At 32.6% G+C, this 16,674-nt stretch overlaps 3 protein-coding genes across 4 annotated transcripts in view; 1 reads left to right on the top strand and 2 right to left on the bottom strand.

Annotated features, from left to right (window-relative positions):
* The window catches only part of LOC143256730 (uncharacterized), a 156,671-nt gene that overhangs the window by 95,148 nt on the left and 44,849 nt on the right, over positions 1-16,674 (top strand). The window lies entirely within an intron of this gene.
* LOC143256727 (uncharacterized) lies at positions 6,756-7,936 on the bottom strand. The gene is made up of 3 exons (XM_076514335.1): positions 7,778-7,936; positions 7,167-7,540; positions 6,756-6,916 (listed from the first exon to the last, which is right to left on the bottom strand). Exons 1-2 carry the CDS (start codon positions 7,787-7,789, stop codon positions 7,172-7,174), a joined length of 381 nt encoding a protein of 126 aa, XP_076370450.1. The 5' UTR covers positions 7,790-7,936; the 3' UTR covers positions 6,756-6,916; positions 7,167-7,171.
* Positions 10,312-14,390, bottom strand: LOC143256724 (uncharacterized). Of its 2 annotated transcripts, none has more exons than XM_076514333.1 (3): positions 14,298-14,390; positions 13,445-13,920; positions 10,312-11,228 (listed from the first exon to the last, which is right to left on the bottom strand). In XM_076514333.1, exons 1-2 carry the CDS (start codon positions 14,307-14,309, stop codon positions 13,465-13,467), a joined length of 468 nt encoding a protein of 155 aa, XP_076370448.1. In that variant the 5' UTR covers positions 14,310-14,390; the 3' UTR covers positions 10,312-11,228; positions 13,445-13,464. The 2 variants fall into 2 exon arrangements, with proteins under 2 accessions (XP_076370448.1, XP_076370447.1); XM_076514332.1 differs by lacking the exon at positions 10,312-11,228 and adding an exon at positions 13,016-13,162.

The raw sequence follows: 16,674 nt of genomic DNA, 5'->3' as shown, positions 1-16,674 counted from the left end.
TTCTAAGTACATCAAGATTTAACGAACCTGAATATGACTAAGGCTAAGGTCAAAATGGAAGTACATAATTAATGTTTTACTTGATTTCACAGTTTTCTTTATTTTCATCATAAATCAACTTGAAGAACAGAGTAAATGTGGAAAAACGAATATTTCAAGAATTATTTACAAAATTGTTCTGTTCAAGTCGATTAAATTAACATCAGTCAGATAAAATATATAAACTCATAAACATTAAGGTATATTTCTGGAAACACACCACTCGATCAAATTTTTTGTCACTTTTGAATAGTTATGTCTGGTTATAAAAGTTCATTTTTTAATGTCCTACATGCTCCTCTAAACCCCTAATGGCTCGGGAGTAAGTCTGAGTGCTTATTCCACTAAAAACAGCGTTTAGATAGCCGTGGTGAACAGATAATACATTTTATAGCTTTGTATTAAAACACAACAAACACTTGGAACCAATATGGTATAACATTTTATCGTGTAAACTCTATTGTTAAACCAAAGTACCTGTTCAAACTAGTTGGATTGTTCCTGCATGTTTTTCTGAATGTTTCTCTAAAAATTAACATTAATTCGGCGAAGCTTGATTAATTTTTACCATGAGAATAAGAATAGGAAACTTTTACTTGAAAATTGTAAGTTAATTTTTACTTTTGTTCTAAGAAAGTTACAGCAAAATGCTTTACTTGTCGAGATAGGTATATAAAGTTTCGCAGAATGTTTAATAAATAAGTAAAGGGAACTAGATAGATTTTCTGGTTATAGAAGTTTACTGTGTTCCATTTAGTGTAGAAGTACGCAACCTAGTATAGTTCAAAGTGTCCTAAATATGTCTGTAAATACATACTATTAAACGAAACCTGAATGCACATTGACAAGTAAGATTATTTAGTTTATTTTGCTCAACGTAGTATCTCAACAATTAATGGTTAACTATGAAAGCCTGTAATAATACTTACACAATTAATAATAAAACATGTAACAAAAACCTATAATACTGAAAAAAAAATCAAGAAACATTCTTTTGGAAAACGAAAATCATACTTTAAGTATGAGGCGACATTCTGCGTGGCTATGAATCAGGATTCCTAATAATACGTAGTTATTAATTTACTTGCATATTTTATTGTTCTGCCACACATGAAGGAAACAAGTGGTGCTTTGAAACGTTTATTTGACAAATGTGCATATCATTACGTCTTTTACCTATTTTTTTCTATTTTAGGCTCATTACATTGTAAATTACATTTCTTTGAATCTTACACCCAATAACTGACTGTCAGTAAGCAAGCATAGTGCAGTCAATAGAAACTGCTCAACACAGTGGATGTACAATGATAAATTATAATATTTCAGTGCTTTGATTAGCTGCGTTAAACTAAAACTATGCTTTAGAAATACACATATATACACACACACACATATCCATTCTTACGTGTTATCTTATGTACGATGTTTATAGATACAAGCATATGTTTAGGGCTAGCTGAAATTTAAATTTTCCAAGATTTATATATATAATTCGTTAGTCGTGTCAGTTGTGTGACTGAAAAGTAGTATACATACATAGTTATCTATTAACCAGCTTATAGTTACAGTCTGCATATATTTTATCTTTAATCTATCAGATTAGTGTAGACGGCAAATTTAAACTTAACCTTAACCCCATCCAACTTGCTTCTATTTCGAAAAACCCTCCTAAAAATCAACAAATACATAAATACCAGACATAATTCTTCACTTTCGTCTACGCACTAGCTTCGCAACTTGTTCCTTTTCTAAATAAGCTTATTTTATCGATTTTTTTTTCCCATTCTCTTACAGCTGAATCAAGATTTTTTTGCATCTCCCAATATGACCGCGAGGTGCCGCTACTTGAGCGATTCAAATAAATACGGGGATCAATTGCAGTATTTCATGTTTATCTCTGCGTTTATTGTTGAATGTTTTCATTTTAGTCTAGAAATTCTTCAACTTTGTATTATTATGTAGCAGGAAGGTAGTTTAAAGTAATGTGATTAAAACGGCCTTAATTACTAAAACCTTCTTGAAAGTTTATAAAACAGTTTGAACTACATATTAAAAGCTAGGTAGGTTATATTAGAAATAAGATATTCAGTAAATTTACCAGTAGTTTGTGCTTCACTTATTCAATTTGAACTTCACTGTCGGCCAGTAAGTTAGTCAGTTAGTTCAATGTTGTGAATATTGAGTTTGTGTTTAGACAAAGAAAGTGATATAGGAAATTAGCAAGTTTGTTTGTAGATGAGCATAAAGTTACAAAATGGACTACACTGTATATGTGCTCTGCCAACCACAGGTATCGAAACCTGTTTTCTAGTGATGTAAGTCTGCAGACATACTGCTGTGGCATTGAGCGACAAATTACTAAGAGAAATATTTCTTACATTTCATTAATTTTGAAATTAAGCCTATCGGGTTGTTTGTTGTTAAGAACAAGCTCCACAATAGTCTATCTGTATTCTGCCCCTCATGAGTATTGAAACCAAATTTTTTACGTCGATTTCTTTGTTTGTTTTTGAATTTCGCTCATAGCTACGCGAGCGCTATCTGCGCTAATTTAGCAGTGTAAGACTAGAGAGAAGGTAACTAGACATTGCCACCCACCGCCAACTCTTGGGCTACTCTTTTATCAACGAATAGTGAGATTGACAGTTACATTATAACGCCTCCATGGCTGAAGGGGCGAGCATATTTGAAGTGACGGGGATTCGAATCCGGGACCCTCAGATTACGAGTCCAGTGCCTTAACCACCTGGAGCAACTCAAGCAGTATTAGGTAAACCTGCTTAAAATATATAAAACAACTTTAACACTGTGGCTGCTTTAAAAATAGCTGTAAATTAATAAACCAATAGTTGGAAGGCATACGATTGTTTACAAATTTTAAACTTTGGATCTTAGAGATTAATTGGTAGTGATAGTTCTATTTTCGTATTTATTAAAACTCATTGTTGATCGTTTACAATTGTTTGTTTGTTTTTCTGAATTTCGTGCAAAGCTACACTAGAGTTACTTGAACAGCCGTCCCTAATTTAGCTGTGTGAGACTAGAGGGAAGGCAGTTAGTCCTTACCATCTACCGCCAGCTCTTGTGCTACTCTTTTACCAACAAATTATCATCATACCAAAAATGCTTGCCCTTTCACCCGTGGTGGAGCATTTTTGGTGTGATGATAATTCGAATCTGCAACTCTCAGATTATGTGTCAAGTTAGTGCTGTAACCACCTGGCTATGCTGAGCCAGATGGTAGATAATCTGTCTCTTCCTTGATGGTTGGTTTTTCTGGGTGATAGAATCGGTAGTAGAAGAAAAAAATCTGCTATGGACAAAAATCTTGACCTTGGATCGCTACAAATCTGGAGCATGTGCCACATACTATTTGTCATCTTTGTGAATCGAATCTGCATCAGAGATTTCTTCATCCTTGCCTACGTTCTCAGCAAGTGTTGGATGCCCATCAATAACCATGTTTGACCAAACTGCAGCCAAGGCCTTACTGACTTGTTCGAAGTTTAGCTTTTCAAGCCTTCCATTAATGTTGTCTTTTGTTGTCCAGATAACTTACAAAATGGTTGTATGGAAAAATATGGTCGGAAAGGTCATGGCTGAGAGACTCCTTGTGTCGCTCCACTTCTGCTGGAAACATTTGTTGCTGTAAACATTGTATCGAGATCATAAGAAAGAGAAGCAATCAACGGCGCATTTGATTGTATTTGCAGAGGAGGAACATTGATTCGGACCTTCATCAACGGTTATTACCTGCACAGGATGGACTGTGCCATCTTCATATAGGCAACGCTTGAATTGCTCGATAACGTGAATCCTTTTCATATTTCTGTGATTGTAAATTTCACTATTAGGACTGCACTTTGCACTTCGTATCCACACACATGTTGGGTCAAAGAGACAACTTCATGATGCATCCATCTGAGTATCCACTATTTCTACGGTCCCTGTGATGTCTTAGCACAGACACTCCTTAACACAGAAGCATATCCTCCAATAGAAATGTCAATTATTACCTTAATTAGCAGATGATCCAGTTACGAAGATATTTGCAATCCTCCTCATTATAATCTAATTATTTTTACAACGTATTAATTATATATTATGAATCATTCATTCTCCTTCATGCAGATCTTATTTAGGCGTAATATCCTGTTTTGTTGTCTTCTTGTGACGTGGGACCACTGTCCTTTTTCTTGTTTGTCTTCGTCGTTCTTGATGTTTTGTTTAACATTTTACTAGCAACAAGCACGTCTCCATTGTTATTTTAACGGTTTCAACTGATATGTTAGTTTTTGGGTATTTGAAGAGTAAAAATATTAAACATTTGTTGTCAAACACAATGATGCTAATTAAGATGACAGCCTAATATTTTTACTAATAAGTACAGGTCGAAATGTTGAACGCATTTGATAAAAACAACAACAGCATTGCTAATATATATATAGGTCTATTAACATAACTAATTATATTGTGATAGTAACTATTTTTATTAGTTGTATATTACGTTTGTTTGAAGTTAAGCACAAAGCTACACAGTGGGCTATCTGTGCCCTATCCACTATGGGTATTGAAACCTAGCTTGTGGCTTTATATGTACTCAGAAGTACCCGCTGTATCACTGAGGGGCATTTGAGGGGTCAAATATAGAAAAAAATCATTACGTAATAATAGAATGAACCCTTTGTGTATTAGTTTCTATTGTCTACTTGGGTCTGTAAGTTCTAATTCTAGGTTTGGTTGCAGAAATATCGATTCGTCTAATCAGATCAACTTAATTTTGAAAACTGGCAGCCAATAAATTTTGGAATGTTTCTCTCGAATTTCCTATTAAATATTTACATCGATTCATTAACTTACAATTGTACGGCAATGCTCTCTAGTGTCAATTTTGTAGCTAACAGGTAATATGTCCTCGTTATTTGGGTGATTTTGAGTCGTAAGTTGAAAACAGTAGTTACCGAGTGTGTTTTAAACTATAATCTCTGTCAGTAATTCATGCAAATAAGCCTCAACCAGAATGATCTACTGAATGAGTGTCTGAAAACATTAGCGGTTCATAAAAAATACGCAATTAAAAGTGGTGACAAGTACATGTGTGACTTTCGGAAATGTAATACAGGCTAACAATGAGAGGAATTAAAAATATAAATAGTGTTAATATTATAATTATTTGGTAATTTTTAATGAGATGAGAATAGTATAAAGGGTAGAAATGGACATTGCAAATTTGGAGACTTACCACTGCTCCCTAAAGGGATGGACGTACACACAAAGACGCAATATTGATTATATGTTGTTCTGTGTCAAAATTATTTTAGCTATTAGTAATTTAAAAATATATTTATCGAGGGAACGCGATTATTTCTAAAAGCGTCTGAAAATATTCATTTTCTCTTAGGCTTCTAAAAGAAATCCCACAAAACGACTTTTCGCTTTTTAGCAAAAAATTCTCACTTGTTAAAAGATAAAATTTGTTTGTTTTAGCGTTTTACGTACGTAAACTTACCGCGAGCTATCCCATCGGGGACAGAAAAAAAAAAGAGAAAATAGAATATTTAAACAAAAGTAGAATACGTTTAATAAAAGTAAACGGGATACGTTTCATAAATTCATATGTTAGAATGTGTACTAATTTATTTTATGGTTGAAGTTTCATTTATATTCAATGATTTTCAAGTATTCAATAAATTTTAATTTTAGATTCTTACTAATTTAACCAATAGATATATAAGTTTAAAATTATCACAGTTAATTTAATAAGCCTGTTTATGTCGACTTCATTATTGTAAGGTTTGTTTAGATAATCGTGATTCTCACTTGTTGTTTTTGTGTGAATTTTCAGTACTTGTATTATCATCTTCTGTGAGGTTTGTCATTCTTTATAAGTTGTTTTCCTTTATTTTTAAGTGAGATAGTGAAAGACTTAAAAATAATTACCAAGCGATCCATAAAGACCAAAGCATAGAACCTTACGGTTCACATATAGGCAAAGCGTAGACGGCAACGTCTGGAACAGTATGTGATTACAGTACCAACAGTATAAGTGAAACAGATAGAATTTTTCTAAACAATCAAACAACCTCAGGAACCACAAGTGGCTAATAATACAACACACAGACGTAGCTTCACGTATCAAAAAATACGGATCAGTGAGCTAGAAAGAATCCAGGATGAACTTAGAAAAAAGGAATGCCAAGATTACCTGGAAGGATATGAGATCCGCTAAAAGGTAAATATTTCATTCATACTTTTTAAAAGTTAATTAAAAGAAACTAAAACTGAAAAATTATGGGCCTTCTTTTGTAAAATGAGGCTATAAACGGAGAAAAGAAGTCTAGAATACTTGCATCAGTAGTTACCCAACATATGTAAAATAATGGTATAAGTGGTGGTATTGCTTTTTCCAGAAAAGGATGTGAAATACTTCAAACCTTCCACCCCGGGATGAGTTAGTACTATATTTAGACTGCACTACAGGGCATAGAACATTAAGTAATAAAACTAAATGCATTGTATATATGTTTAACGTACTTTTTCTTCATAAAGATTTAAGAAATTAAATGTGACCTCGGAATGTCTGGATTACAAACAAAATTTAGTTATGGAAGAGCATGCTTTCGAATAATTACTTAACAAAGTTGTGTTATCTAATAAAAATCATATAATTCTTGTGAATTTCTCTATGTTTAAATAATATCACACGTTCATCGAAAGAATTTCTGTATTGTTTTATTAATTACATAACATTGATATGTTATTTACAGCCACAAATCATTTTCAAGTAAGACAGCTGACAAAACATTAAGTTTTTACAGCCACTTTTGGTTCTGTTATACTCTCCGTAACAATAGACTTCGTCAAATGCTCAGGTAGCCTAAAACAATAATAAAGATACCAACATAATCAAAGGATAAGTAAAACTCCATGGTGATAGTATAATAAACATATAATAAAAACATATGGTTTTATTTTATTCATTTACGTATAGATGAATGTAACTATTCTTACTGAAACATTATAGGCTATTTTAATTATGTTTAAGAATTTATATAAAGGCAAGTCGATGAAAGATGTGTTAGGTTGTTTGTGTACGTGTTTATTTATATATAGGAAAACATTCTTACAGTGATCAGTGCAATAGTGCTTTTCCTAATCCCAGCCCTCCAAGACCATATCCATATCCCAGTCCTCCCAGACCATAGCCATATCCGAGGCCTCCCAGACCTAGCCCGTATGCACCAACTCCAAGTCCTAATCCTACACCACCGTGGTTGATACGGGTAACAGAAGCAGCAGCTCGACCCACGGGAATGCCACGTGCAGCCAAACCCTGAGCAGCAGCAACAGCACCAGTTGCGTCAAAGGCGGCAATAGGTGCTACGGCAACACGAGCAACAGCAGCGGGAGCGACACCAACAGGTGCAACACCAGCTGGACCAATAAGACCAGCGCCTAGCAGACCAGCATGGGTGTAGGCCAGAAGACCGAGAAAAACGATCTAGATATAAAATAATAAATATTATATTAATGTTATAATGACATCCTTCTTATTCTGATAATTATAAAAATTAAATATTACTGTTTAGTTCGATTGTTACTTGAATTGAGGAGGTAGGCCACAAGTTACAAATACTTATTTGTGACTCTTTAAAAAAAACAGCTTTAAATTCCAGCTTTCACACCTAAATATCTTAAATCTAAATAGCTCAGAGTAATAATAAAGAAATAAGCTTACAAGGAACTTCATGCTTTGTACTGTTGTCTCCGGATCGTTGAGAAAAGTGTACTGTTCTCTAATTTTTCAGTCCTTTTATAGTGTCTTGTGACTGTGAGGAAACATGTTTAGTTAAATACCCTTTCTTTTCATAACTCACCATTTGTATTAAAGGTGATCGACTTTAATTTCTTTTCCTCATCTCGTATAGGTTGCTGTGAAAAGCTGTCTATGGCTTTTAACTTTCAGTAACCTTACAATATTATGTTTCATCAGACTACTAGTAAAATGGGTCACCTTTATTATTAGTTGTATGGTGACTTAGTATTTGGAACTGAAAGTTTTAGATCAAGGATGAATATCTACCTACCCACGTCTATATATATTCATATGTATTTCGTTCTGAACACGAAAAAGAAAAATTGGTTTAAAAATTAAACTATAATTTTCTTCGATCGTGTCTTAAAATTATACTTCGAAAAATTGACTTGAACAGATAGGAAATAACAGAAGTTATAGCATTAAAAAATTACCTCAGGAAAATACTTGATATTTTTTCTGTTATTAATTTATTAACATTATTTATTGTTAATTTATCTCTAAAGATAAAAAATAATTAATCTAACGCCATTTATGAGAACTGTTCCTAAATTTCCTCGACAAATTTGAATCGCAATAACAGTGTTGAACTGTAATCAAGTAAAACCTGATAATGTTCTAATTCACATGGAACCACAATGTTAATTAACTTTCAGAACATGCTTCTACTATAGAACTAGTTAATATTTTACATTGATCCACACAGCGTTTCCTCATTTTGTCATAAATTTTATTTATGTAGCTGTTAAATGTTTATGCAATGACTATACGAACAAAGTGCATACGCTATGTGTAGTCTGCGTATGTAAATGAATGCCATATAAAATAATTCAAAAGTAAATCTTACAGTTAATCAAGTAATAGTTCCAGAGATAGCAAGAATCATATATAATTTTGTTTGTGCATTTACCTCGGCTTATTATACACGTACTCGATACTGTATGATTTTGAAGTAATTATACTCAAATCATTAGCACTTGTTTTGTGTACGCATTAGGATATTTTCAGAATACAATATCATTAACAGGTCTTGCCAGAGTGATCAAAATTTCATACTGAAGAAAATTACTTACTGGCATTGGTGAACTTCTATATCATAATACACCATCAGGAAACATAGTTTGTTATCAGAGTTGGATTATTAATGTTCTTGCCGGAATTACATGCTGTTGCTTCTGATAATGGATGAATAATATCGTTCTTCTAAAGTTTGTTTCTGTGATGACTCAGTGGTATAAGAGTTAGCACAATAACCACGCAAACATTGTTTGTTTGTTTTTGAATTTCGCACAAAGCTACTCGAGGGCTATCTGCGCTAGCCGTTCCTAATTTAGCAGTGTAAGAGTAGAGGAAAGGCAGCTAGTCATCACCACCCACCGCCAACTCTTGGGCTACTCTTTTACCAACGAATAGTGGGATTGACTGTCACATTATAACGCCCCCACGGCTGAAAGGGCGAGCATGTTTGGCGCGACGGGGATGCGAACCCGACCACGCAAACAACTTCTTGACATTATATTTTAGTTTTAGCAAACCGCTATTTCACTTTCAACATATTAGTGTCTTAGTGGTTGTTATAATGACACAAATATCCTATCGTTATACGACAGATAATATCTTAACTACAGTATTCTAAAAGTAATCAAATGCTAGCGGTTTGAGAACAGGTACAAGGAATTTGGCTATTTTGTAATTGTATCCTCTGAATGATGAAATTAGAGGGAATGATGGGTTATTCTGTTTATGAAGCTTCACTATATATACAATATATCGGGTTGTGATCCACAAAGATATAATTGGCTGTACGCTTTACCAGTTATTATGTATGTTTTTAAGTTCCTAATAGAGTGCTGTAGTTTTTCTTGACTTTTTGTTTTTGAACGACTAGGGAGAGTATACCCGATGTAATAGATTTGAATTGTAACGTCATTAAATCTTAAGACTTTATTAAGTCTTAAATCTTAGGCTAGACTAGAGTTAATAGCAGCACAAATAGGTATGTTTGTTATGTTCTTATGTAAAATTTCAAAATTACACATCGTGGCGGATTTACTATTACATAATTATGTTAATACTGGTGGTTGTGTAAGTTAACTTTGTATTTAGAAATGTACATAACTTTTACTGTTAAATTTGTATTGTGAAATTCCAGCTTATTTACTAAAGTTGTAGAAGGTTCTCGAGTGTAAGAGTCAACAATGTATAAGTGTATTGTCAAATATAATTTATCTCGGACAAGTCTTCGATTTATTATGTTACGCATTACGATTTCAAATAGCCGGAAATATCAGTTTTAGTGTAGAAGTTAATTAAATGTTGATATGTATTAAATTTATGATATTTGCCAAAAAGATTGACACACAAAATTTTCTTTCTTAACGCCAATATATTTTAATATACAAACAACAAATTATTGCATTATTACAAATAATGGTTTATGTACAACAGTTTCACAAATTTACAAATAATACTGAATCTAGTATATGGTCTTAAACTGAATATTTTATCGACGGGTCAGGGAACTCGAATTAATTCCATGTTGATACAGAAGTACATTTCATTTAGCGGGAATGTTAGCTAGTTCTATTTTTGTCTGGCCTTATGCAAATTTTCCACAACTGAACTTGTACAATGTCTTGGTTTAGATAATAGCAAGGATTCAAATATTATATGATATGATATGAAAGGTTCTAAAAAATAAATAATTTTTGCTCGTGATATGTTCAGTATCATGTAATGTTTATTCGTTAAAACCGCAGAAAGGTGTGTCATTTTTACTAATTTATTTACTGCTGGAAATTAATAACTGATTTACAATAAAAAAGTATTTTTAAATAAAAGATTTCAAGATCCTTCACCCCAAATGCTCTGGCTTCTTGTGGTCTTTTTGTTTTGTCCGAAACTATAAGATTTATCTGGAATCACTGTAGTTCAACATTAAACAAAATACAGATATGACATAACAATAAAAAATTCCATGGTACTTTACAATCTATGATTGAAATAATATAGCTTTATATCATTGTAGTTAAAAATAAACGATTCTGATATATAATTTTAGAATGTTTCAAACATATTAAATTGTTCAAAAGTAATAACAATACAAAATAAATACGTACAATAAATTGAGGAACAGTATTTAGTGCAGTGCTTTTCCCATTCCAGGACCAGCAAGACAGCTGTCATATCCAACAATAAACAACAGCCGTATCCCAGTTTTCCCAGGTCATGGCTATATCCGAGGATTCTTATTGCTAATCTGTAGGCACCAACGATGAGACACAAGCCCACACCACCGTAGCTGATATAGACCAACAAGTCTAGCGCCTAGCAGACCAGCATGGATGTAGACCAGAAGACCGAGAAAAACGATCTAGACATAAAATAATAAATATTATATTAATGTTATAATGACACCATTCTTATTCTGATAACTAATAAAAACTAAATATTACTGTTTAGTTTGATCGATACCTTTAACTTCTGCAATTCTAATTAGATGGATCTTATAATAAGTGCGTGCGTTGGTGTTTTTCTGACTTGTTATTAAACACAAAGCTACGCAATGGGCTATCTGTGTTGCTTATATCGAAGTTCTAGATTCATAAGTTTAGAAACATTCCATTGGTCTTTAATGGCTCAGCAAGAAGTATAAATATTTATAACACGATAAATCGGGTGTCGGTAGCTGTGTTGGACATATTTCAGATAGTTCATAACGAACATAGTTGCTTAACAATAGATTTAACTACTGGAAGCCTGTTTCACTATTTTAATAGTGTACTTCACACAGACGTCAAAGATTGAGGGAAAATGAGGTGTATGCTTAGAAAATTGAAGCATGGTTTCAGATGCATATTCTGTACAAGTCCTATCATTTCCATGCTAATAATGTCACGACCCGCATCTATAATGCACTCCTTTAGAGTTAACATAATTATTTTCCACTAATATATTATAAAGGCCTGCGAATTTCAACTCCATATATGTTGTTTTAGTTTAAATAACGGATTTCTTTCATAATTCAGCAACGCAGATAAAGAAAATAATATCTTTTTTTCTACCACGTGACGCTTTTTTTTTTACAAATCGGAAAGAAAAAAATCTCTTACTTAGATCAAGTTATTATTTCGTTTACAACAATGAACATTTTTTATTACTATGTTTGGGTTCTAATACGATCGATAAGACTTTCACATTGAGATTGATCCAGTGAAATATGTAGTCCTGGATTGGAACATTTCGAGTGTAAACGGAAGAAGGCTGGTTTTCATGTCAACATACCCACATATTTTGTCCAACTTCACTCGGTCAGTATCAAACTACCGGAGACCAAACGTGCAATTTATAATTATGTAGTGATGCTTCTTGTTAAAAGAAATCTAAATATTAACATTTTTATTTGTATGTTATTACTATAATTACATGTAGAATTAGTTATATACTTTGTAGTAAAAATTCAATTCTACGAAGTCAAAATTTTTACAAATTATATTCTGGATTAACTTATGATATCACTGTCTTCGTACTAACGAAGCATTTACTTAAAAGGTTAATTTAAAAGTATTAATGTAATAATTCCAAATCTGTATTTGGTATTTTATAAATACCGTACAAATATACTGTTTCAAATAACCCTGCCAACGAATACTTTACCGTTATTTAATGTTGTGCATACCAAGAGCTACATGTAATATTCCCCCCACTTTTATGAGATTTATATACATCAATAATACATATTTTAACCTCTTTTTTATGACTCATACTAATTGGTGTGAAGCTCAATTGGTGCAGTAATTATTCTAAGAATGTAAATTTCGTTATTTGTGATCGAAAGTCACAGATGTAATTCATCCATGAATGTCATGTTCTTAAATCCATCCGACACAATAATTATACTTGAATTACATTAATAAATGAATATGTGAAGATAATTTTCGAGACATTATTCTATCAAGTTTTGCGGGAAATTCGTACTTTGTACTTGCTGTTCACTATTCGCCCCAAGAAGTGCTACAGGAATTACTCTATACACTATAAAGCGACATCAAGGTAGTTTTTAAAACAGCTGTAACATGGTATACTGTGTGGAAAGAAAAGTATTTTCAACTGACAATAACATAAAACAATAATTCGTGTTTTATAATTTTCTTTATATTGTTGCTATAGTGTAGTGGACAAAAGAAATATAAAAAATCAATGTTAAGTTGCAAACGTTTATTGAAATAGATACACTAATTAATTTACACTCCAAATATCAGTGGATCAACACCGAAAGTTTCAGTAGACGACAGCAGATCGAAAACACTGAAATGTACAAAAAAAGACATATTTTAGTAATAAAATATGAATTTTTATGATTATTGATCAATCTTTTGAAAAGTTTAAGTAAAGAGTTACAAAGACTATTTTATTACACTTAACGTTTCACTAGTGATTATCAAAAGTACTTTATGACTTACTTTAATATTGTAAAGTCTGCTTCTTAAATATTACTCACTCAGCACTGATTAGACAATAATATTCGTAGCCGTGAAAGGCGAACATTATGAAGTAGGTACATTTTTGTTTCATTAAAAAAATATTTACCTTATGTCAAAGCAGAGGCTTTAATGTAATAAAGCTTTTCCTAAGCCGACACCATAGCCATATCCTAGACCTCCCAGACCATATCCATATCCCAGTCCTCCAAGACCATATCCATATCCCAATCCTCCAAGACCATATCCATATCCCAGTCCTCCCAGACCATAGCCAAATCCGAGGCCTCCCAGACCTAGTCCGTGGGCACCAACTCCAAGACCCAAGCCTACACCACCGTGGTTGATACGTGTGACGGAGGCAGCAGCTCGTCCAACGGGAATGCCACGTGCAGCCAAACCTTGAGCAGCGGCAACAGCGCCAGTTGCGTCAAAGGCAGCGACAGGTGCTACTGCAGCGGGAGCTACGGCAACACGAGCAACAGCAGCGGGAGCGACAGCAACAGGTGCAACACCAGCTGGACCAACAAGACCAGCGCCTAGCAGACCAGCATGGGTGTAGGCCAGAAGACCGAGAAAAACGATCTAGACATAAAATAATAGATATTAATATAATAAATATTTTATCAAGGTTATACTGACATTCCTCTTATTCTGATAAATAATAAAAACTAAATGTTACTGTTTAGTTTGGCTAATACTTTAGTTGAAATAGGAAAGTTGAAGTTATATATAATTACTGTTTCCAAACAATTTACTTTCCTCTTATGTTAGTAAATAATAAAATTCATATGTATATACTATTTATTGTCATCTTTATTTCAACTGAAAAGCAAAATTTGAAACAACAGAGAATATTTTGAATAACAAGAGATATTGGCAAGTTGAAATTTTCGCTTATAAATCTCCATAGATTTCATTTAAATAGCTTAATCCCAATGTAATATTAAATGATCACTTACAAGAAATTTCATGGTTTGTGCTGCTGTTTTCAGATCTGGAAGAAAACTGTACTGTTCGCTTGCTTCTCGGTCCTTTTATAGTGTCTTCGAGCTCTTGTTAAACTTGTTCTGTTAGATGTCAGTATGTTCCTTAAATCGTTTTCATAGTTCACGCCCATCGTTGAAGGTTATCGACTTTTTTCTCTCTTGTTTTATTCAGGTTATTGAGTACCAGTTGTATTTTTGTGTTAATTTTCAATAACTTTCTTATTAATATCAACGTGGATTAGCTTAATAGTAAGTGCACCTCCGTCCGTTTTACGAAAAAATAACGATTTTAGCAACATTGTTTTATCATGTCCGTTTTTGAGTATCTTTCACTGAACTTTTATTGAATGTATTATTTTTCTTCAAATACCGATACAATACATAATATGAGCATACAGAGTTAATTGAATGGTTTGGAGAATTTTTGTTTATTGAATAATACTCGAAGAATATTCTTTGAAGTGTTAAACTAGAGGGAAGGTCGATCCTTCCATACCATTCATTGCCATTCTTTGGGTTACTCTTTCTCAAATAACAATGGGACTGACTGTCATTTTACAATACTATAACATAGGTGATGGATTTTGAATATGGTCTTCGCGAAGCGAGTGCTCTTATCACAAGGTCAGGTTTCAAAACAGACAAGAACATAATCGTAAACAACATATAAACTTGTAATTTTATTTTCATTTTCGTGCCTAACGTCTTTTTTTTTGTGTGTGAATCTTTCTGGCTTAACTTTATTACCTTTATCTTTATAAATGGCTATTTTACTTAACCAATTTTTATCCTGTTTACTTTTTATTTAATGAATAAAATTCGAAAAACAAATCACCATAACCATGTCAAGGTTTGTTTTGATAGTGACCATCTGATAGTGAGGTCCTCTTTACCAGCAATTTGCTTCCCTCTCTCATTTGGGCCTGGCATGGCCAAGTGGTGAGGGCGGTAAACTCGTTAGCTGAGGATAGCAAGAAACAAGCTGTCCTATTACAATACCATAATAGTATTTAGGAAAAAATAACGATTTTAGCAACGTTGTTTTATCATGTCCGTTTTTGAGTATCTTTCACTGAACTTTTAAAGTTCAGGATTGTGGCGGTAGGTGGTGACGACTAGTCGCCTTCCCTCTATTCTTTCACTAATAAATTGTGGTCGGTTAGTCCATGACTCTCTCTAACTATAAAAAATCAAATGAATGTTATTCTTCCAACTACGTGAAAACAACTAAATGTTCATATTGTTGTAATAATCTTGGAAATTTATGCAGAAAACTTTAATTAAAAATTTGCCTTATGCCATTACTTTTCTTTTTGTTCTAGTATACCTTGAACATAATTCAAACACCTGCCTTCTGAATGAATTTACTGGTTAGTTAGTGTTATTAAGAACTTTCATCTTTTATCTTTAATCACTAAAATTGGTACAGCACTGTTTATTTCTTCGTATTTATTTTTTTGTGGAACCAGCACTTCTAAAGCTTGGCCATTAGTAAATATACCACTGGAAATATGATATGCATGATATTATTTAACTAACAAAAGTTTCCACCCCTGACAATCGTTTCATTTATTTCGTCTATTTCAGGATGGAAGTTACAATATGTGTGCACGTCATTCGTCATGCATATTTACTGGATATTTGTTAAGAATCTCTTTAGATATTTGCTCTAACTGATTAATTTATTTTTATTAGTCTACATGTCATAAAGAATTCCTTTAAAACAGAAGCAGACATTAAGGTAGTAACAAAAAACAAAACTGAAGTGAATGTTGAACTCACATAAATGAGCAAATTTAAAAAAAATAATAGTTTGATGAATCCTTCTGGATCTCTTTAAAACTGCTGAAGTTTTCATTATAATCATAGGAAAGAAGTTGGAAGTCTTGCATGACTGACATGTAATATGAAACTGCTGTAACATATAGACTATTATTGGGTATTGCACATTTTCTGATAGTAAAACAGAATCGTTGCATTCTGGATTATTTATAAAAATGTACATTACATTCAAAATGTATAGCAGGTTACTTAATATAATTGTGAAAAGAAAGTCCACTACAAAAATTGAAAAAATACTCAAACTAGAAAATAAGAAATGTTTCATTTATTTATTTTAAACATTTGCCTGCGATATTGAACAGCTTTTTATATAGTTTGAAATACAAACAATATATTTTCTGTATCGCATTGCTTTATTAAGAAATATGTTCTCTATTAATTAAAAGTTTTAATTATTTAATTAATAGTGTTAATAATTGGAAAGGAATTTTTGCATAATAGGTTATTATTAAAATGTTGTTTCTTCATATTTAAGCTATAAAATATATGATATTGAACGAAACTTAAG

The sequence above is a fragment of the Tachypleus tridentatus genome, chromosome 7, assembly GCF_004210375.1.
Source record: "Tachypleus tridentatus isolate NWPU-2018 chromosome 7, ASM421037v1, whole genome shotgun sequence".
Taxonomy (NCBI): Eukaryota; Metazoa; Arthropoda; class Merostomata; order Xiphosura; family Limulidae; genus Tachypleus; species Tachypleus tridentatus.
Note: the sequence above shows the minus strand (reverse complement) of the source record. Positions and strands in the feature narration are given on the sequence as shown.